Raw genomic sequence first — 22,805 nt, 5'->3', positions numbered from 1 at the left:
TCTTGTAGCTCTCGTACTAAAAGAGAAACTTTCAGGTAAATTCCCATGATGTCCTTATGGACTCAAAACACTGTTACTTTTACAATGTTCTTCCGTTTTTGCCCTTTTTCATCTTCTGTTATTTCATGTATGCCGCTGTTATCCACGTGTTGACGGTGGATGTCTCTCGAACTCTCCAGGTGTGCTTTCATTTCGATCTCCTCTGGGATTGCTACTACGTTTTTCATTGCTCTCTCAGCCTCCGACTGCAAATGGAGCTCAAGCTCCTCCTCACTGACCCTCCACCTCTTCCTTCATCCTCCACTTCGAATCGAATCACTCGCTATCTCTCTCCAACTCATCCCATTCTGATTCCCCCCAATCCCATTCCCGATGGCATCCAAGTCCAAATTCCTCTTCATTGGCGGCACTGAAAAGTTCATCGCATAGGCCAGCGCCAAGGCCGGCCACCCCACCTACTTTCTGGTCCGAGAAACTACCCTCTATAACCCGGCAAAGTCCAAATTCCTCGAGAACCTCAAGGATCTGGGCTTCAATTTTGTCCTGGTTTGTAAAATTTCCAGCATTTTGTAGCTTTTTGATCCGATTAGCCAATTGGGTTTTGCTTGATTTGAGTGGTTTTTTTTATTATTTATAATTTACAGGGTGATCTGTACGATTATGAGAGCTTGGTGAAGGCGATCGAGCAAGTCGACGTGGTAATCTCGACGGTGGGGCACGCGCAGTTGGCTGATCAGGCCACACATGCTATAGAACTTAACTGGGTGATGTGCTTTGAGGTAAGATTGCTCAAGGATGTGTTCAAATAAGATTAAATTCAAGTTCATAATTTTGGTATAAATGTAAATAGCGAATTTCCTTTCGGTTTTCATTTTTTTTTCTCTCGAGGACCTGACCTTCTCTGTTTGCTTCCACTGATTTAGGGTTTAGGGCTGTATATTTATTTCTTTTGTGTCAATTATTAGAAAGAATGCACTGGACATGGAAATTCTTTGGATTTACAAATGGTTTTTCTGTTCAAATTTTCTTTTTGTTTTGTTTTTGTTTTTAATTTGTAGCCTCCGATTGGGTATGTGGGTGATTTTGATTTTTCTTTTGGGGGCTTTTGTTTGCAGTTTTGGAACCGCTCTCTGCTCATGCCCTATGATAGCATTGGTGACCTCCCTTTCAAAAAAAAAAAAGATCTTTCCAGTAAATAGGATTTATGAAATGCTTAATTTGGGTCTGGGGTTGCTTTTTTCTCATGATAAAATTTGGTGTGTGCCATCCGGAACAGTTATTAGGCATTTTGATGAGGTTTGTTGCAGTAAAGGGGGCGGCTAGGAAAATGTTGTAATGGGTTTTCAAGAATAGCTCTGCGGCTTGGAGGGATGAGACGACTATGGTGGTTTTGGTGCCGGTGGGAATGAATATTATAGGTCCATATTTTTGGGATAGGCGTCAGAGGCTGCGGTATGGGTGGTTGCTTATCATATGAAGGTCACCAATGACTAGTAGGTTTGATTTTTTGCCAATTTCTTTACTGTTATTCCAGTTTTTTAATAATTTTAACAAGGCGTCATGGCTACAAGTGATGAGCTGGAGTATTTTTTTCAAATAACTATATTACATTTGTACTGTATGCATGCGTAAGAAAAATCCAAATCTTACTACATGATCTTAGGGCTGTGTGTTTGTGTTTGATAAACCAATGCATTCAGAGAATACGAGTCGTTGCGTCTGGTTTGGATATGTGTCTATGGTACCCCCATTTCAAGGCAAATGAGAGCGCTTGACGATGGTAACCCAATGGCTTTCTTCGTTGTTTTTCCTCAAAAAAAGTATCATGCGAAATTAAGTGTCGATTTGCTATGTATATTTTGTCGGAGTTACGCTTTGATGAGCTTAGATTCCTATAAGGTTCAATATTAAAATGGCATGAATATGCACAATGAATGGTTTGAGAGATGTTATTAGTGGTTTTGCGAGTGGTTAAACCTTCTAAGCCCTATGCTAAGAAGTCATAAGAGTCTAATCTTTTGTTTGAGAAAAGTGAGGATCCAAACAAGTTGAAAGGGAAAGAACAAACATGTATTCATACAACTATCTAATTCGATCATGTGTTGTACCATAAATCTGCACATACGATTTGATTTGCAACAATGGCAATGATGGGAAGCATTAAATTTAACTACATTTGCAGATTGTACTGTAAATCAATTTTAATATTATGGGAATTTGGAGTCAGCATATCACTTTCTGCAAGACTAAAGATTGGTTTATAATAGATATGTAGATCTTCTAGAGGATAAACACTTCATCAATTCAAAGTAACATTAGTTTCTACTCAACCACTGCATGCACTTTTGGACCATTTTATATGTGAATTGGATGAGAAAATGTTTAATTTTTGTGTGTTTAGATAAGTACCCAAAATAAAACAATTCTGTCTATTGAGGATATCATTGCTCTGATTGGAGATGATGGTGATGGAGTTATTGGACAGGAAAATTTTAGACTATTCTTTCTTCTTCCTTCCATGAAATTATAGTATCACATCAGGATACGTTTCGAGATATCTTAGTGCACTTAAAACATGCCTTAAATTTTGAAATCTGACATCATTTTGCGAATCACATTTTCTGAAGTCTTCTATGCAAAATATCCGTTGGAGTCAAAACTTGTTACTCAACCCGATCTTCTAACCAGAATAAATCTAGAGGCATCCTTGAAGTCCCTTAACTATTTTAAATAGATATCCTTATACGATCAATCACATGTCAGCCGCAATTGGCCGACTGTGAAGGTCACCAACTACTCAAGCAAAACCCACCTCAGTTAACTTATGGGCAATGTATTAAACGTCTGTTAGGTGTATATTTTATGTTAGAAAATAATGTGACGATTATACCTTCATGAAAGAAGAGGTAGTAAAAAAGAAATAGATTTGATGAAGACACAGAAGCGAGTGAATCATATAGGCAGTTTGTAAATTCTTAGACCATACATACAAACCGAACGCAGCATCAAAATTCTTTTGTTCCTCAACTAGCATTTCTTTTCTTCTTCTTCCCTCCCTCATCGACATCCTCAACTGAATACTTCTTCGTTTAATAGAGTTGCAATAATATTCCTATACATGTTGTCATACCCCCATGAGCTTGCCAAAGGTACTGACTGGTTGTTGATTTCAGGTTCACGTGCAAATGTGACTGGCGGGTCAAGTTCCACAAGGAGGTGGAAGCTGAAGAAGAATTGGCGTCACCCTTCAATTTTTCAACCAAAAAGAGGTAACCTTTATAAATGATTTATACGAGCTGCTCTGTTTTGTATCTCTGAAATTTGAGTTCTTTGACCAAAACCATGAATAGTGATTAGTAAATATTTCGCATTTTGTTTTCTAAGGGCCATTTGTGTTCTATTTGGGCTGTATTTTGAGTCATGTAATTCAAATTGCAAACAAAAGGCTATAGAAGATAAATCCAGTAGACAAGCGCTCAAGGGAAAGTTAAATTTGAAACTACACTAAGTAATGTTAAATATTTAGTCTAAATCTGAAGACCGAAAATAAAAATGACTTGGAAGCTAAACTGAGTAGAGTTAAATTTTTAGTCTCAAATATCCTTAGGCGGACATAAAATTTTGACCCCAACATCCACAACAACAACAACAACAAAGCATTTTCCCACTAAGTGAGGTCGGCTATATGAATCCTAGAACGCCATTGCGCTCGATTTTGTGTCATGTCCTCCGTTAGATCCAAGTACTCTAAGTCTTTTCTTAGGGTCTCTTCCAAAGTTTTCCTAGGTCTTCCTCTACCCCTTCGGCCCTGAACCTCTGTCCCGTGGTCACATCTTCGAACCGGAGCGTCAGTAGGCATTCTTTGCACATGTCCAAACCACCGTAACCGATTTTCTCTCTTCTTTCCTTCAATTTCGGCTACTCCTACTTTACCTCGGATATCCTCATTCCTAATCTTATCATTTCTCGTGTGCCCACACATCCAACGAAGCATCCTCATCTCCACTACACCTATGTGTTGATGCTTCACCGCCCAACATTCTATGCCATACAGCATTGCCGGCCTTATTGCCGTCCTATAAAATTTTCCCTTGAGCTTCAGTGGCCTACGACGGTCACACAACACGCCGAATGCACTCTTCCACTTCATCCATCCAGCTTGTATTTTATGGGTGAGATCTCCATCAAATTTTCTGTTCTTTTGCAAGATAGATCCTAGGTAGCGAAAACGGTCGCTCTTTGGTATTTCCTGATCTCCGATCCTCACCCCTAACTCATTTTGGCCTCCGTTTGCACTGAACTTGCACTCCATATATTCTGTCTTTGATCGGCTTAGGCGAGGACCTTTAGATTTCAACACTTCTCTCCAAAGGTTAAGCTTCGCGTTTACCCCTTCCTGCGTTTCATCTATCAACACTATATCGTTTGTGAAAAGCATACACCAAAGAATATCATCTTAAATATTAAGTTTGTGATCTTCGCTAGATTGCTTCGGTCATTAGTGTGGATAAGTATGTAAATGGATAGAGACAGGAAGCAAACATAAGATGTACGTGGTTCACCCAGATTGGCTACGTCCACGGAGTAAAGGAGTTCTCATTAATTGTGAAGGGTTTACACAGTATATAGGTTCAAGCTCTCCTTTAGTGAGTACAAGTGAATGATTTAGTACAAATGACATTAGGAAATATTGTGGAAGAATGATCTCGTAATCACGAAACTTTTAAGTACCGAAGTGTGGTATCGTCTTCACTTGCCTTATCTGTCTCATAGGTAGATGTGGCATCTTCTTTGGAAGTACTCTTCCTCCCTCCAGGGGTGGTATCTTTAACTGGTGGAGATGCACAAGGTAATGTATCAATTTCACTTGATGCTTACTTGTAGTTTCAGGCTTGGTCAAGCGCCATACAAACCATGTAGTAGGAGACCCCCAAGTCGCCGAGCTAGGGGATCTGCTGAAAGAGGTGACAGACAAGGTAAGCAATCAGAGCTTCAAGCAATCAGTCCCTGATCAGAAGTTTGATTTCGAGTTCCGGCTGATTGTTATCCTTCTCCTTATCTTGCAGGTAGCATGAAGGATAAAGAGAAGAAAAGGAGAAAAGGTGATATGAGATACTTTTACTTTTGAAGAAGTAACTTTCCACAGGCTTATTCTTGAACTGGGCTGGAAGGTTTTCTTGTTTCCGCCAGAGTATAAGGCCGACTGAAGAATTTGAGAGTCAAAACAAGTCCATCAAATCTAGAGTACGTTCGACCCTGCTGATATGGGATACTTTTGCTGTTGACAAAGTAGTGGATGTATCGGCACGTGTTCTGTTGCGCTTGTCTCCACATGCTTCCTTGTATCCTTCTCACTTGCCCTATTTGTTCCTCAGGCAGATGTGGTATCTTCTCGGGAAGCATAAGATGTTGAAGATGAGTACTCGAGAGCAATGGGGTTCCAGGCAGTTAGTTCCGGACTGGAAGCTTGATTCCAAGTGCTGACTGATTGCTCTCTTTCTCCTTGTCTTGCAGGTAAGAACAAGGCCAAAGGAAAAGACAGAGAAAAAGCATGATATGGGATACTCTTGCTTTTAACCCTGATGATATGAGATATTCTTGCTCTAGTGTAGCTTGTTTGCAGAGGTATTCTCGGGGGGAAAGAAAGCTGAGTATTTCGAAAGGCTTCGTTGGGAATGCCCTCTCAGATATGAGGAAGGGTTGAGCATTTTTGCAGGTCTGCTTGTCCGTTGAGGATGGATGTCGACATATATAGGAGTCTCCCTAACAATGAGTAATATTATTCTTTTACCCTGCTTGGTCATAGCACGGTAGTGGGAGCTGCCAGCTTCACGTGTTTTAACTTTGTCAGAGCACTTTGAAAAAGTGGTGTGTGGTATCTGGAAAGCTGATGTTACGTGTGAAGATTACAGACAAGCTTTATCCAAAGAGATCTGGCTCTCGAAGTTGAGAAAGCGGTGTGAGGATTACAAACAAGCTTTATCTAAGGGGCTCTCGAAGTTGAGAAAGCGGTGCCTCTTCGGTTTTCGAACAAGCAATCCTGTCGGGGATCTGTCTCTCGAGATTCGGAGAACGGTGCCTCTTCGATTTTTGAGAAAGCAATCCTGCTAGGAGTCTGGCTCTCGAGATTCGGAGAGCGGTGTCTCGTCGCTTTTTGAGAAAGTAATCATGTTGGGAGTCTGGCTCTCGAGATTCGGAGGACGGTGCCTCTTCGATCTTGAAGCAAGCAATCTTGTTGGGAGTGTTTTCTCGAATGTGAGTAAAGGTTAGGCCTGTTTGCTAGTCTACCTTGCCACGGAGCACAGAGGTTGACCCACAGGGACTTTCCAATTATCCAGCAATGGTCCTGTTCCTTTACCTTTGTGGGTAATAATATGATAGCTAGACCTTCAAAATTTATGTGTCTAAACTTTGTTAGTGCTGCTTCTTTGCTATTCTTTTACCCTTCTTGGTCATAGCGATGTAATGGGAGCTGCAAGCTTCACGTGTCTAAACTTTGTCAGAGATTTTTGGCAAAGTTATCTGTGGTACCCGTGAGCTGATGTTGCGTGTGGAAAGTGAATGATTGAACAGTAACATTCACGTGCTTTCTACTTCACTAGAAATCTTCGACAGAATGCCCGTAATTTCCGCAAAGTTGAGTGTGCATGTGACAGGTGCTGATAAGGTTGAAAAAGCAGGTGCCTCTTCGATTTCTGAGATCGGCCCTCGTGGTCTCTGAGCAGCCCAGCTTTTGAGAAAGCAAGCGCCTCTTCGATTTCTGCAATCGACCTTCGTGGTCTTTGAGCAGCCCAGCTTTTGAGAAAGCAAACGCCTCTTCGATTCCTGAGATCGGCCATCGTGGTCTCTGAGCAGCCCAGCTTTTGAGAAAGCAAACGCCTTTTCGATTTCTGAGCAGGCGCCTCTTCGATTTCTGAAGCTCCATCGAGTGCGGATTTTTATAGAGGCTAGTATTAAGTTCCAAAGCACACTTGAATCTCCACCAGTAGAAGCTCCCTTCTTGCATTTCTAAGATCTTGATTTGTCCGACCTCTTTTCTCTTCAACACCTTTGAAAATGTCTGGCCCCTCCGACCGTCGTTTTGACTTGACCCCAACATCCAATTTAATTAATTCAATTTTGGTGAGTGAGTTAAGAGTGTTTCTATGACTGTATTACTGTGTTTGATAAATAAATGATGAGTTGGAAATAGTTTCTTGCTAATGTTTTTCTTAGGTGTACTAAATTGGATTTTGGTTTGGTTATTTCTGAACTTTTCACGTGACTTTCATTACCCAATAGAGAATATGAAAACCCCAACCTTAATTTCGTAAATTGATTTTGGGACATGCAAATGAAATCGGGCATGGTAAAATCTTGCATGGTAAAGTTATGACAACTTTCCCTTCGTCTGTATACTTTCATTCAATTTAATTCAAATTCAATTTATATGCAATTTAAGGTGATTCAATTCACTGAGTGATCAAATTCTGTTTTTAATTTCCTCCTTTTTGATTTTTTAGTTCAATGTTGTCGTACAAAACAAAGGAGGGAGATACCATTAATGGAGTTATGGATTTGGATGTCTTCAGTGGATTAAAACTGGATTTTTTTAACTTTATATAGTTGTAAACATATGCAATTTAGGACGAGATAGAGCCATAGGTTACGAAAAAGTCCTTGAGCATCCCCAATTTGTTTTTCTTGAGCATCACCAATTTTTGTAATGTAATATACGAATGTAAATAACACTTGATTAACATATGGATGTAACACGTATATAAACCCCACTTCTTAGCATATATGTTTTAGCACTTTCCACATCTTCAACAATGCTTCAAATCCCGTAGCAACACGCGGGTACATTTTCTAGTGTATTAACTATTTGAACACCGTCATCATATTTTTACTCCGTTTGGTATACGCATCATTTTCTTTCTAGATAAACTTTATTTCTTTGAAGTTTCTGCGGGGTGCATTCCAATTTAACCCTTTAAATGCTTGTATAAAACTTATAGTTATCATGGTAGTTCTATTCTAATTTAATACATTACTAGCCTTCATGAACGCGCGTGAGCGTGTGTAGAAGATATTTTTTAAATCACGACGTGGTACGCACAACTTACACGTTTTAAATGCATTTATATGCATAAATTGACAAAATGAAAGTCAAATATTTGACGTAATAAATAATCTTAGATCATGCTAGAAGAAATCTCTCATAAATCAATTAAAGTAGTTGAATTCACATAATAAAATCGGTCTCTATAGAATTTACAATAAGAATAGAGAAAATAATATTTAATGAACAATTGATTAAATCACATTATTGCTAGTCTATTGTGAAGCTAAAGCCCACCCCCTCTCTCTTACATAATATCGTTTGTTAAAAACAAAATTATTTGACAACTAATTTAATCACATTATTATCCGCATGCGAAAAATCTTTTTTATAACCGGCATTACACGCCTCTTAAGATGTTTTGAACGTGTTTAAAAATAGAGAAAATAATATTGAATGAACAACTAATTGAATCACATTATTGCTAGCCCATTGTGAGGTTAAGTTTACCCCCTCCTCCTTAGTATAGATAATGTTGTTTGTTAAAAAAAAAAATTAATCATTTGACAATTAATTTAATCACATTATTATCAACATGCGAAAACTTTTTTTTATAGAGAGAAAGAAGGGCAAGAGGAAAAACAATGAAAATGAGGAGAGAGAGAGACGTGAGGGATATGGGTGGACACGGTTTAGTTCGGTGTGGTTTTGAGTGAAACCGAAACCGAAATCGAAATTTTTTGTGGTTTGGTTCGGTGCGGTTTTGAAGCCAAAATCGAAATGAAACCAAATCGTTTAGTTCGGTGCGGTGCGGTGCGGTTTCAAACTGTTTTGGTTTGGTTTTTAAGAAAAAAATGTACAATTTGCAATTTAACATATTAATAAGCATTTCCCAGTAGCAATAGGAAAAAGACATTTGTTATATAAACAATTAGCATGTTGCATGCAGTTGTGATGTTAAAACATGTTTGTGCAACAAAAGGATGTCCCGTACAAGGTATAACATAATACAAATTGAATAACTTTGAATTCATTAAACGTGAGCGAAACTTTTATACTAGAATATGTGATATCATGCTTCAAATGAGTGGACTTCATTAGATCATTGTTCGACTCTTGATAACAAGATTAGTCCACCCTTGTACATATATGTGTGTGTGTGTGTGTGTGTGTGTGATGGTATAAAATAACAAAGGTCCTTCAAGTTAATGAACGAAAGAAAGTGATGAATAATGATATTCTAGTGTGGTTGAGTCCGTACTAAGTGCATGGATTTTAATAAACAACCAATTAAAACATGAAATTTAATATGGACATTTAATTAAATGTTTATTAATATTTGTGGTGCGGTTCGGTTTCGGTGCAGTTTTCAAAAGTCAAAACCGAAACCAAACTGTTTTCTATGTTGCGGTTCGGTTTCAAAACCGAAACCGTTCAAAAACCGCAAACCCAAACCGTTCGGTGCGGTTCGATTTGGTTCGTGTTTTAGTTTGGTTTTTGGTTCTAAGTGCCCACCTCTAATGAGGGATGAGAGATGAGACGCGCCGGGGGGGGGGGAGAGGGATGGAACTCCTTACATTTTTTTAATCTTATTTTTTTGTCCAACAACCCATTACTTTATATTTTATTATGACTAAATTACCAAATTATCATTGCATGATTTGATATATTATTTTGGACAGGTTTTGAATGGGGTGACTCCAAAATTTTGTCGCCATCCGTGAGACTCTCGCTTAACCATATATAGATAGATATTCTCGCCTGCTTGCAAGTCAACTAAGTCAACTATTCAACCTTCACAGATTGTTTATTAGCTGCCATATGGACCAAGTCTTTGTAGAAAAAATCAATGTATGGAAAGGGCTTAAATCCTTCAATTATGGATATACTAATGTAAAATCCTTTGTTCTATACTAATTTTGTTCTTATTTTTTGTCTTTTGAAAGTTGAAAAATGTAAAAAAATCTCCTCTTTTTTCTTTTCATACAAACAACATTCTATTTTATATTAATATAAATTGGTTTGCACCAAGGGGTGGGGTGGGAACATAACTTGAAATATGGCTATGCCCATATTTGCAGCTGAAAAACACTTTAACATAAGTTTAATCTGGTGCTATTATAGGTTTAGTCTAGATGGGCATAAACCATTAAACACAAACACCAGTAATTCATTTCTCTTTCGGTGTATGCTTTCTAAGAGACTCAACCTCACAGCTGAGGGGACTTTTATTTCTCCAATTGAACCCTTGAAGTGTTCGTATAAACATATTTGTCGCAATGTCTTTTTTTCTAATTTAATACACTATTTTCTCAACTGCTTGCTAGCCACTGTTCTTTCAACCCCTACCGACCTTCTGGCAAACTCATGGTGACTGAGTTGTGAGAAAAAATGGTAGGCATTTCAGAAGAGCGAACAGGATTGGAATGTCTGTGTGTTGAAAAGGTAGGTTCTTTGGAAGGTGGAAGAGACGTAGATTCATTGCCCTGCAACATATGAATTACCGAAGACATTGTTGGTCGATCAGCTGGAGCTTCTTGAACACACAAAAACCCTACATGGATACACTTCAAAGCTTCATCGAGGTGGCACGTTTCCCTTACCGATTCATCGATCACCTCCATTCCTCTTCCTTCTTTCCACAACTCCCATGCCTAATTAAAATGTTGAATTTACGGTCATTTGCGAATTTGGAAGGCTTAAAGACAGAATGATTGTGAGCAAGAATAATTTTTAAGTACTTACCCATCCAGCAAGAGTTGGTGAATGTTCAAAGCGATAAAAAGCAGCATTTTTCTTTCCGCTTACAATCTCCAACAATAACACTCCGAAGCTGAATACATCTAATTTCTCAGAGAAATGACCATATCTTGCATATTCAGGTGACATGTAACCGCTGCACATGAATTGACAGTATGTATAGAAGTAAGCAATAGAACATTACTTGAATGAAAACATGTGCCAGGTATATGTAGACTTACTATGTGCCAACAACCCTATTGGTATTTGCTTCAGTCTGGTTTATCCCGAAAATCCTTGCCATTCCAAAGTCTGAAATTTTGGGATTCAAGGCTCTATCCAACAGTATGTTACTTGCTTTTAGGTCCCTGTGGATGATTTTCAATCTAGAGTACTTGTGGATATAAAGTACTCCTTGAGCAATGCCTTCTATAATTCGAAAACGTCTTCCCCAATCTAATTCTCTTTTTTCAGATGCATCTGATTGGACAAACCATGAAGAAAAATGAGCAAATGTTTTTCTTTTCATTTTAGATAAAATGTTGGACACAGTGCATTTGATCTTGCAGTACACGGCATTTAAACACAAGGAAAGCAATATATTTGCAGAAAAAATCATAAGTCATTAGCATATATATACCAAACAAAAGTTTGTCCAAGCTCCGATTGGGCATGTACTCGTAGATCAATATCATTTCCTCCTCTTCAAGACAGCAACCCAAGAGCCTAACGAGATTGGTATGTTGGAGCTTGGCAATAAGTTTTAACTCATTCATGAACTCCTGTTGTCCTTGACCTGACTTTTTTGATAACCTTTTTATGGCTACTTCTTGATTTTCAGCCAAAATTCCCTGCATAGAGGAAGAAAATCGCACAAGAGAAGAAATTGTAAGAGAAGTAAAAAGGAACGGTCATGTTTCTGAAAGGAGAAATTATTTTCGAACACTCTTTTTTGTCCTTCTGCACACCCATGTGTACTTTGCCCCGTGATTCATCTCATTGGAATTATTCAATCCAAAGGTCATAAATACACAAGAAGTGTGCATGAGGAGAAAAATGTTTTAGTATTTAGAGTACACAGTGGAAGTGTCACCTTGTAGACAGGGCCAAATCCTCCCTCTCCGAGTTTATTAGCTTCAGCGAAGTTGTTTGTAGCAGCTATTATAGCCCTTAAACCAAAGATCGGCAGTTCTGCATCGTTGTTTTCACCTCCAGCAGCAAATTTACTTTTAGTCTCACCATATCTATTCCTTTGCTCTCTTTTCTTTCCCACTGTCTTCTTCCATAAGAAATAGCCAAAAATGACAAGAAGCAAACCTGTGACTGTTGTGACAATTGCAATCACAAGGGACGGCTTAATTAAACCTGCAAAGAAAAGAAAAAAATCACTGGGACAACATTAAGATTAACGGCTCCAAGTAAGACATGAATAATCACTCTCTTATTACGTTTTTTCTTAATGTCAGAAGCTGCAGCTCTGATGTATAAAGTTCTTCCACCACCGTCACTTGCTACAAGCTCTGGCAGAAAAACATCTCCATGCCATATTGAACAATAACTGTTGCTTTCATAAGCATAAGCAGTGCAATGGCATTCATTTAAACAGGCTGATCTACAACTTTCGATACCAAGAGCGTATCCATATTGGTTATTTTCAGGCAATGAAATACTATGTATTTCTAGAAACTCGTCTCCCAATAACCCATCACCCGTCCCATTCGCACTAGCAGCATTCCCACACTGCATACTGGTTCTTCTTGAACACCCACCAGAATAAATCTGCAAGTCCCAATCACTCTGCCGGTTTGGCTCAAAGCCCTTCAAACATTTGCAGTTGTCCAAGGATGTGGGATTGCAACTAGAGAAAGCCCCACAAAAAGCATAAACATCACACTGTTGTAATGGTAGAGACCAAAGCAAAGTCCACTGCTTCTCCAACCATGTTAGTTGCTGAATCTGGCCCGAGACAGACAAGGAGCATCGAGATACAGTTTTTAGATCGTAAAGAGAATAGGTGAAATACCTTTCGTTCTCATTCGTAACATAACTATAATTGAACATTTGATTTTCAGGAGCCACCTTGAAAATATGTGAACTTTCATTCCATGGTGCACTGATCCAATACTGTTTAGACCTATTCCACAATAAGATATATGAACTGCTTTCGTCCGGGGCTAGCTCAAGAGAGTAAAGACCTGGTGCAGGATTTTCCGAATTCTTCCATGAAGTGAGAGTTTGGGTATGATTTGTAATTTTGTTGAATCCAAGTCTACCTCTTGGTAGCCAAGTATGGGTTGGATGATCAAAGCTTTGCCATAAAGGCTCTGATGTATTGTTACTAGACCCCGCTCTCAAGACAAAGTTTCCACTATCCAAAAGAACTGCTTGTAAAGAACCAGAAGTGGTGGTGGAGTTTAAATTTGTTGACCAAACCAGGGTTTTGGACTGGTTCAAGAGAACTAAATTACCATCTAAGATGCTCAAGACCGAAGAAAATCTATCAGATACTGGTATTTCCCTATTTGCTACCCAAACAACGGTCATCTCAGATACTACTTGCTTGGAGTACCATATGCCTATATAGTAGTTTGAAAGCTGACCAGGTTTGAAGAAACCTAACTCAAAAATCCCACCTGCAGACACAATGGTTTGATGGCCAGATAGAGATTGGTTTTCACCGATAGTGTCAGCTGCTAGGTAAACATTGGACTTGAGAAATACACATAATAAAATAATGGAGAACACGAACTCTGAGTTTGGTTTGGTATCCATGGCTGCACAAAGAATTCAGCAGGTGGGCAAAGATTTACCGTGTGCATGTTACTGTACTCAACCTATATGCCCTTTTCATGGTGGTCATTGCAAGTCAACTAAATCAACTATTCAACCCTTCACATTCTGTCATTAGCTGGCATATGAACAAAGTCTTTGTCACATCCCGGCCCGGGGGTCCATCACATTTCGGGCCCGCTCCACCACCGTAATACGATATTGTCCGTTTTGGATCCCTACCACGTCCTCATGGTTTTGTTTCTGTGAACTCACACGAGAACTTCCCAGTCGCCCATCATGGGATTGATCTCGCGCGCTACTCGCTTAACTTCGAAGTTCCAATGGAACCTGAAGCCAGTGAGCTCCCAAAAGACCTCATGCTAGGTAGGGATGAGAATATACATATAAGGATCATTTCCCTGGGCAATGTGGGATCTTACCGTCTTTGTAGAAAATTCAATGTATTACGGTTCTATTCAACTTCATCAATGCTCTACAATGTGTAAACCCTTGAGGATTCACGTATCGAACACAAGAAGAGATGGAGCTATAGGATTAGGAAATGTTCGAGTTAGATTGCCTCAGCTGCAGATCTTTTTTTTCTTGAACACCCACCAGGGTAGTCCTTTAAATCCCAGTCTCTCTTCGCCTTCGGCTCAAAACCGTTCAAGCAATTATAGGCGAGGGTGCTCACCGCACAAATCATAAGCTTCGCATTGTTTTCTCCGTTGGGACCAAACCAAATTCCACGGTATGTCCCACAATGACAACTGTTGAATTTTCCCCGAAGTATGCGTCACGAATCAAGAAAATATCTTTGGATCATAAAGAGGGTAGGTGAAGTATGCGTCACGGAAGCAATGCATATCCAATACTGTAGGATCCACAGTATGGGAAGATACGCATTGCTTCCGTTCGGTCCAACTCAAGCGAGAAAAGACCCTGTGCAGGATCCTTTGAACTCTTCCGTGAAGTAAATATTTGGGTTTGTTGGATAACAGTGTTAAACCCAATTCTAGCTCCTGGCAGCCAAGTATGCATTGGATTATCAAAGGATTTCCATAACGGCTCTGATAAACTATTACTGGACACCGAGAAGTTTCCGGTATCCAAAAGAAGTGCAGTGGCGGAGGAGGAGGTTAAATTGACCAAACAGGGGATTTGGACTCGTTGAACAGGACTAAATTACCATCTGAAATCATTAAAACTGAAGAAAATTTATCGGAAACTGGTTTTTCCCTGTTTGCCACCCAAACAATGGTCCTCTCGGATACTACTTGTTTGGTGTACTACATGCCTATGTAGAAGTTTGAAGAGTTACCTGGTTTGAAGAAACTGAGCTCAAAAATCCCACCTGCGGAGACAATAATTTGATCACCCGAGAGAGATTGGTTTTCGCTGATGGTATCAGCTGCTAGGGAAACATGGAACTCGAGAAATGCACATAATAAAATAATGGAGAACACAAACTCTGAGTTTGGTGTGGTATCCATGGCTGCACAAAGCATTCAGCAGGCAGGCAAAGATTTACCGTATGCATGTTACTGGAACTTAACCTACATGCCCTTTTCATGGTGATCAGTAAGTCAACTAAGTCAATTCTTACGGTTCATTAGCTGGCATATGGACCGACAACGACTTATAGAAAATTCAATGTATGGAAAGGGCTTGAACATTGTTCTTCCTCTGTCAAAGATTCTGGTAGTATAACGGTTCTGTTCAAATTCGTCAATGCTCTACAGTCTACAATGTGTAAACCCTTGAGGCATCACATATCCTAAACCCGAGAAGACATGGAGGTATGAGTTAGGATTAGGACATTCAAGTTAGATTGCTTCAACTGCAAGCTAATGTACCAAACTAAGCATTCATGCTTACTATAAATTATGGTTCATGTGTTATTTCAATAAGGTTACCTACGATCATGATTCCTTCGGTTCAAGAGGTTTTGAGCTTAAATGTTGTTAATTCTCATAATCTTTTCCAATCCATACAAGTCTAACTAACAAAAGTAATCACAAAAACAAAGATATGTTGAAACTTTTAAGACTCCCATTACCAAAAAGTTTATTCATTTCCATGTCTCTGTTTTTGGTCTGAATTCCTACAAACTGTACCCATCCAGACATGATTAATCTAAGGTAATGATTTCCCCATGCCATTTTTCTCCACCAATCATCATCTTGTTTAAATCCTTCGACAACAAAAAGATTAGCAGCATCAATCCAAATTAAATGAAATTTAACATGAATCACAAAACCGTAAATGAAACAAGATTAGTGTGATTAGGTGCAGTGTTGTTGTTTGACTCCGGTCTCCACCAGTAACAAGAGATGAAGCTGATAGACAACACTTCAATTTATGAGTTATTTCAGACCCTACACCTGATTGAAAAAGTATAAGAGTATAGTTGAAACTCAAAAACACATTTTAACACAAGACACAACAAAAACACACAACCTAAAACTACGACTACGATGATTCAGGTACATCGAATCTGTCAAGGGATCATAGTTTCCACGAGTAGGTTCTCCCTGCACAAAAGCAGGTTCTCACTTCCTCTACGCCTCAAACACGTCGGATTGTAACATCATTGACACCTAAAAATTCAATAAACCGGACTTGCCTTCAGAAAATGATACTTCATTGAGATATAACCAAAACCAAAAAAGAATGTGTCTTTATATGCTATGATAGAAAATATTTCAACCTAACTGTAGAAACTGTATATTCAATATAATAATAATTTGAGATATGACAATGGTAACTCCCGTAATCGCTTAACACTAACTCATTTTCTGGTCATGCATTTTCTCCAATGTTTTAAAAGGCTCGCCTCAGGGCGCGCCTAGGCGCCCTGTGAGGCTGGGCTTGAGGGATGCCGCCTCTGTTTTCAGGGAGTGGGCGGAAGGCGCCGCCTAGGCGCTCCTCAAGAGAATTTTATTTTTAATTTTTTTTTATTATTACTCCCAAACCCAAATTTTGGGTAAGGTTTTAACTACCTCACACATCTTCCTTGCACTATCATCTCTCTGCCTTGTTTTCTGATTTTTATTTTTTATATAATGAATGTATGTGCCGTCTACGTGCATTGTTATATGTGTGCTCATTATACTTTTCATCCTCTATTTTATATATATAATATAATATATATGTGTATATGTATTTATAATATATGTGTGTGCTCGGGATGATTATTGATTAATAATCTTCTTCTTTTTTAATATAATATATGTGTACACTCCGTATATATATTAAAAAATTTAGGTCATGTGAGGCTTCACCTCATGCCAAACCGATCGAAAAGAAATTATCATGGTAAGCAAGAAAATTGAGAACCTGATAGTACAGAGCACCAGAAGCTTGGAGGCTACAGGGTGGCCATTGAAAGCCCTTGAAGCTCTGGTGAAGAAGGATAAGATCGTCCTTGGGGAAAAGTTGACCAGAATTGAGAGGCTGATCAAGTGAGAAGAGAAGAGACTGCTTCCTCAAATCACTCAACAAGAGGAGAGTGAGTTGCGGAGCAACTGTATTATTCATTAATTAACAAAAATAAAATAAAATAAGTCATTATCTAACGGACGCGTGACACTTGTTAACTTCAGTTATTTTGCTCGATGAGGAAACTGAGTTGGTCCCACTGCTTCCCTTCGGACAGTAACGTGATTACATGTCCCTGTAGCCTGTTGGTAGGCTGCATCCTTCAGCTGACTTTTTCGACACGTGGTACTATACAGATTGCCTATGTGTGATCCATTATTCTGCAGTTTATCCTTGAGTCATCAGTTTCATCATTTACGTTCAAAATCAATTGTTGTCGTCTTTCACGATTGCTTGTGTGTGGATGCAAAACGTGAAGAACGGCGTGATATTAGGGAAATGTTTTAATGTTCATAGTTAGAGTATTACGTAGTGTTATCAATTATCGTCGTTGTTTTGTCTAACTCATATATACATTAAATTTTATCAAAATTAACATAATAATGACACACACAATAATTAACCTGATGTTTCTGTCCCACAATAATATTTTTGAAAATCAGGGAATAAAGCAAGATGGCCAACGAGCAATGAACAATACCACTCCTATAAGCATGATCTACCCAATGTTTACTAAGTCACATTATCTCTCTGTTGATTGAAACAGGAATTACCTGCCAAACAAACAAGAGGTTCTCTTTTGCATTGTATGCGTAGTTTTAGTGGCGTCACTCACTCAATGAACTTTGTTTATGTTTTTTAAAAGTAAACCTTTTTTGATACATGACACATTTAATTAAACTATCTCTCCAAACAAGAAGCATAAGTACCCTGCCTCCATTTTGCATCAAAATGGGTAACTTCACAATCGTAGGGACCCAAAATATACGGGAAGCCAAATCAGGTAGAAAAAAGTAACAAGAAACAATGCTACCTACCTTGCCTACAACATTTTTATATACCATACTCATGTTTTCTCTCTCAAACACAAGTTTAATCCTTTTTTTTTTCTTTCTCTGTTTGTGTTTTTTGGCCTGGTCCCGATAAAGAATCAGCACAATCATGGGTTTCAAGGTTGGGGAGAACAATAATGCCGAAACTGGCAGCGGAGCTTTGTTCGAGATTAAACTGATGTCCTTACTGGTGCTAATTGTAACAAAATTGACTCTTACATTGGTGGTAATCGGACTCAACTAGAATGGTGCATTCGTTGGTTGATCCACTCTTATGTTGATTTGTTTTGTTGTTGTAGCTTGTAAGTGAAACTATTCAAGGTCCTTAAATTTTCTAGATCGAAGTGATATTCACTAACTGTTTGTTTAATTGATTGATTATTGACACTTGATCTGCAGGGTGCATTCAGTTCCTCTATAGTTTGAGCAGACTGGTGCATGTTCGAATCCATTTATTCTTGGAGGCCAAGCAGCCCCGCTGCTTGCCGAGAGCTCATCATCACCAGCCCATACTCTCATCAATAAAACTTGAGTTTAACATGATCAGGCTCATCAAGTGTTCTAGTGATATTTTGTTTTTCAATGTTGAAAGAGGCATCAAGTTCGAATCTTCGTCGACGAGAAAACTGATCGGGCACATAGTTTACTTGTAGTTCTAGTTGCCAAACTTGCATTCGGTAGATTCTATATGATGATTGTCAAATTTTCTATTCCAACCATAGGAAAACCCATGTTGTCAATTATGGTTATACTAATGTAAATCCTTTGTTCTAGAACAATTTTGTTTTTAGTTTTTGTCTTCTGAAAGTTGGAATATGTAAAAAAAATCTCCTCTTTATTCTTTTGATACAAGTGACATTCCATTTTAATTTAATATAAATACGGTTGCACCAAGAGGTGTGGCGGGAACATATCTAGAAGTACGGTTACACCCACATTTGCAGCTAAAAAATACAACATAAATTTAATATGCTGCTATTATAGGTTTAGTTTGGATGGGCAAAAACCATAAAATGCACAAACAGCTCGAGTAATGTGTAATTGAACCCGAAGTGTTTGTATAAAACTGCTAGTTGTCGGGATGTTTATTCTAATATACTATATTATTTTCTCAACTGCTTGCCAGTCATTGCTCTTCCAACGCCTATCGACCTTCTGGCAAACTCATGGTGACTGCATTGTGGGAATAAATGGTAGGCGTTTGAGAAGAGCGAACATGACTGGAATTTCTGTGTGTTGAAAAGGCAGGTTCTTTGGAAGGTGGAAGAGATGTAGATTCATTGCCCTGCAACATACGAATTACCGAAGACATTGTTGGTCGATCAGCTGGAGCTTCTTGAACACACAAAAACCCTACATGGATACACCTCAAAGCTTCATAGAGCTGGCATGTTTCCCTTACTGATTCATCAATCACCTCCATTCCTCTTCCTTCTTTCCACAACTCCCATCCCTGATTAAAATGTTGAGTTTACGGTCATTTGCGAATTTGGAAGGCTTAAAGAAAGGATGACCATGAGTTTTAGAATCATTTTTCAGTACTTACCCATCCAGCAAGAGTTGGTGAATGTTCAAAGCGATAAAAAACAGCATTCTTCTTTCTGCTTACAATCTCCAACAACAACACTCCAAAGCTGAATACATCTAATTTCTCAGAGAAATGACCATATCTCGCATACTCGGGTGACATGTAGCCGCTACTCATGAATTGACAGTATGTAGAGAAGTAAGCAATAGAACATTACTTCAATGAAAACATGTACCAGATATACGTAGACTTACTATGTGCCAACAACCCTATTTGTATTTGCTTCAATCTGATTTATCCCGAAAATCCTTGCCATTCCAAAGTCTGAAATTTTGGGATTCAAGCCTTCATCCAACAATATGTTACTTGCTTTTAGGTCCCTGTGGATGATTTTCAATCTCGAGTACTTGTGGATATAAAGTACTCCTTGAGCAATGCCTTCTATAATTCGAAAACGTCATCCCCAATTTAGTTCAGTTTTTTTCAGATGCATCTGATAGGACAAACCACGAAGAAAGATGAGCAAGTGTTTTTCTTTTCATTTTAGATAAAATGTTGGACACAGGGCATAATGTGCATCTTGCAGTAGATGACATTTGCACACAAGGAAAATATTGGAAGTTATTATTGGAAGTAGGGTTAAATGTTGGAAGAATAATGCAAGCTTTTGTCTAGTCTTAGTGCTAGTATAATTAAAGTGATAATGTTCCCTCATAATTGTAAAGTTAAGTTAGTGGCTTAAGTTAGGTAGGGTGGAGGCCATCACCATGTGTGCTTTGGCTGTCACCATGAGTGCTTTGGAGTGCTTTGGCTGTCACCATGAGTGCTTGGGCTGTCATTGTCCTCCACCTCTCGTTTTCCCTTCTACTTTCCCGTCTCTTCCTCTATATGTATTTTTGATCTTGTAACAGTTAATGATATGAAATAGACATCAAAACATCAATATGGTATCTGAGCAGGAAAAATAACCTGCTTCTGCACTCCCACCATCTGATCGTACTCCATCTCCGATATGGCGGAAGAAAATTCTTCTTCGTCTGAGGCGGAAAATTCCCAGATACTTTCCTCCTTAACTTTGTCTGAGGTGGATGTCAACCCAAATCAAAGATTAAGCTCGGTCTTGTTAAATGAGTTTAATTACTTACCTTGGTCGAGAGCAGTGAGTCTTGCCCTAGGTGGAAGGTCCAAGCTAGGGTTCATAAATGGAAGCATCGAAGTTCCTAATGCTTCCTCACCAACATATGAAACCTGGCTTTGCAAGGATCAACTAGTTATGTCATGGCTCCTAAATTCCATGGAACGTAAACTAGCTAAAATATTCAGTTATTTTGAATCATCATTCAAGCTATGGGAGACAGTCAAGGAGATGTATGGCAGCCAGAATAATGCTGCACGTGTGTTTTAATTGAAGAAGGACATTTCCAACCTATAACAATAAGGAAAGCCCTTTGTTCAACTTCTAGGCAGCATGAAGAGCAGGTGGAATGAGTTGGAAATGTATCGCCTCATACAACTGAAGCGTCGGTACTACTGAAAAGGGCAGAAGAAGACAAGATATTCCAATTCTTGTCAAGCTTCGATTCAGGATACGAAGACCTACGAAGTCACATACTCATGAACCCCGAACTACCTTCATTCACCAGTGTATGTGCAACAATCCAACGTGAAGAAGTACGAAGGAAAGTTTATGAACATTGGCACAAAGACCAGTGTAACTGAAGCAAGGGCTTACCTAACCAACGAAAGAAAATACAATGTGAATAATCCACACTTAAAGTGCCAACACTGCAACTATACTGGTCATGTTAAGGAGACATGATGGATTTTACATCCAGAACTAAAGCCGGAGTTCATGAAGGATAACAAGGGCTCACAAAGACTGAACCGTGCAACACACAAAGCCAACAATACATCTGCCGCAACCTCACATGGGTTTGATGCACTCAAGAGCTTCACAACAAATCCGGCTGCACTCATAAATGAGTTTGCAGCATATCTTCAAAGCAAGAAAGAATGGAATAAGAGTGATCAGATGGTCCGTTTTGAAGATGGAAACTCAACAGCATTGCTAGGCAAGTTCGCTGGTTTTCTGACAGACACACAACACATACCCCGAGATGACATGCTAGGTATCATGACTGCTTTCAAAACTGCTCTTAAAGTAAATATGATGCATGATTTTTGGATTGTTGATTCGGGTGCCACAGATCAGATGACCAATCATGTTTCTAAGTTTCACACGTTTGAAAAATTTTCACAACCTTCTCAAGTCTCAACTGCCAATGGTGAGAGTTCCAAGGTTTTAGGAAAGGGAAATATCAACTTAATGTCGGGCAAAATTGAGTCAGTAGCCTTATATGTACCTTCTTTTCCATTTCAACTTCTATATGTGGGAAAAATCACCAATACCTTGAATTGTTTAGCCATCTTCTCTCCTTACAATGTCATTTTTCAAGATTGTCTCACCAAGAAGACGATTGGTGAATGGTTTTACCTAGATGGTCTCTATTACATATCAAAGAGCTGTCCCAGAGGATTTCAAGCCAAGTCCAATCCATCCCAGGATAGTCAATTGTGGCATCAAAGTTTAGCTCATCCTTCCCAACCTGTTTTGTCATCGTTGTTTCCAAACTTAGGGAATGATTTAATTTCGTGTGAAACATGTCATTTGTCTAAGTCCACTAGATTGCCTTTTAACTCATCCTTATCTAGGACTAGTAAAGTTTTCGAACTAGTTCACTCAGATGTATGGGGACCAACGTTTGAATCGTTTGATGGTTATAAGTATTATGTAATCTTTGTTGATGATTTCTCTAGAGCCACATGGTTGTACCTTTTAAAGTCTAAGAGTGAAGTGATGGAAGTTTTTAAAGATTTTCACAACCTTGTTAAGAACCATTTTTCCTCTCAAATTCAAACCTTAAGATCTGACAATGGCACCGAATATATGTCCCATGTCATGTCACAATATTTGAGCAAGCATGGTATCATGCATCAAACAAGTTGTGTTGGTACACCTCAACAAAATGGTGTAGCCGAAAGGAAAAATCGTGACATACTGGAAAAAAACGAGAGCATTAATGTTACAAATGAATGTACCAAAGAGATTTTGGTCACAAGAAGTCATGGCGGCTGTGTACGTCATCAATAGACTTCCTAGCCGAGTCTTGGAGTTTAAATCTCCACTTGAAGTCATGAAAGGAAGAAAAATCGAACTTTCACATCTTAGAGTCTTTGGTTGTGTATGTTTTGTTCATGTTCAGCCACAACATCGAGATAAATTGGACCCTAG

General features: G+C 38.8%; 1 protein-coding gene, 1 long non-coding RNA gene, 1 other non-coding gene and 1 pseudogene across 3 annotated transcripts; all 4 read right to left on the bottom strand.

The window, feature by feature from the left end:
- Positions 1 to 10,140: 10,140 nt before the first annotated feature.
- Positions 10,141 to 14,134, bottom strand: LOC103411419 (receptor-like serine/threonine-protein kinase SD1-8). The gene is made up of 7 exons (XM_029107949.2): positions 13,993 to 14,134; positions 12,229 to 13,706; positions 11,874 to 12,145; positions 11,421 to 11,631; positions 11,023 to 11,260; positions 10,787 to 10,937; positions 10,141 to 10,695 (listed from the first exon to the last, which is right to left on the bottom strand). Exons 2-7 carry the CDS (start codon positions 13,550 to 13,552, stop codon positions 10,387 to 10,389), a joined length of 2,505 nt encoding a protein of 834 aa, XP_028963782.1. The 5' UTR covers positions 13,553 to 13,706; positions 13,993 to 14,134; the 3' UTR covers positions 10,141 to 10,386.
- Positions 14,135 to 15,839: 1,705 nt separating this feature from the next.
- On the bottom strand, positions 15,840 to 15,948 carry LOC114827220 (small nucleolar RNA snoR97). Its single transcript, XR_003776438.1, has one exon. It is a non-coding gene; the product is annotated as a small nucleolar RNA snoR97 (small nucleolar RNA).
- LOC139188220 (uncharacterized) lies at positions 15,893 to 17,097 on the bottom strand. The gene is made up of 2 exons (XR_011571513.1): positions 16,892 to 17,097; positions 15,893 to 16,152 (listed from the first exon to the last, which is right to left on the bottom strand). It is a non-coding gene; the product is annotated as an uncharacterized lncRNA (long non-coding RNA).
- A 1,706-nt stretch (positions 17,098 to 18,803) lies between these two features.
- On the bottom strand, positions 18,804 to 22,131 carry LOC139187667 (G-type lectin S-receptor-like serine/threonine-protein kinase At4g03230; annotated as a pseudogene).
- Between the last annotated feature and the right edge of the window lie 674 nt (positions 22,132 to 22,805).

Source organism: Malus domestica, chromosome 09 (genome assembly GCF_042453785.1).
Source record: "Malus domestica chromosome 09, GDT2T_hap1".
In the NCBI taxonomy this organism is placed as follows: Eukaryota; Viridiplantae; Streptophyta; class Magnoliopsida; order Rosales; family Rosaceae; genus Malus; species Malus domestica.
Note: the sequence above shows the minus strand (reverse complement) of the source record. Positions and strands in the feature narration are given on the sequence as shown.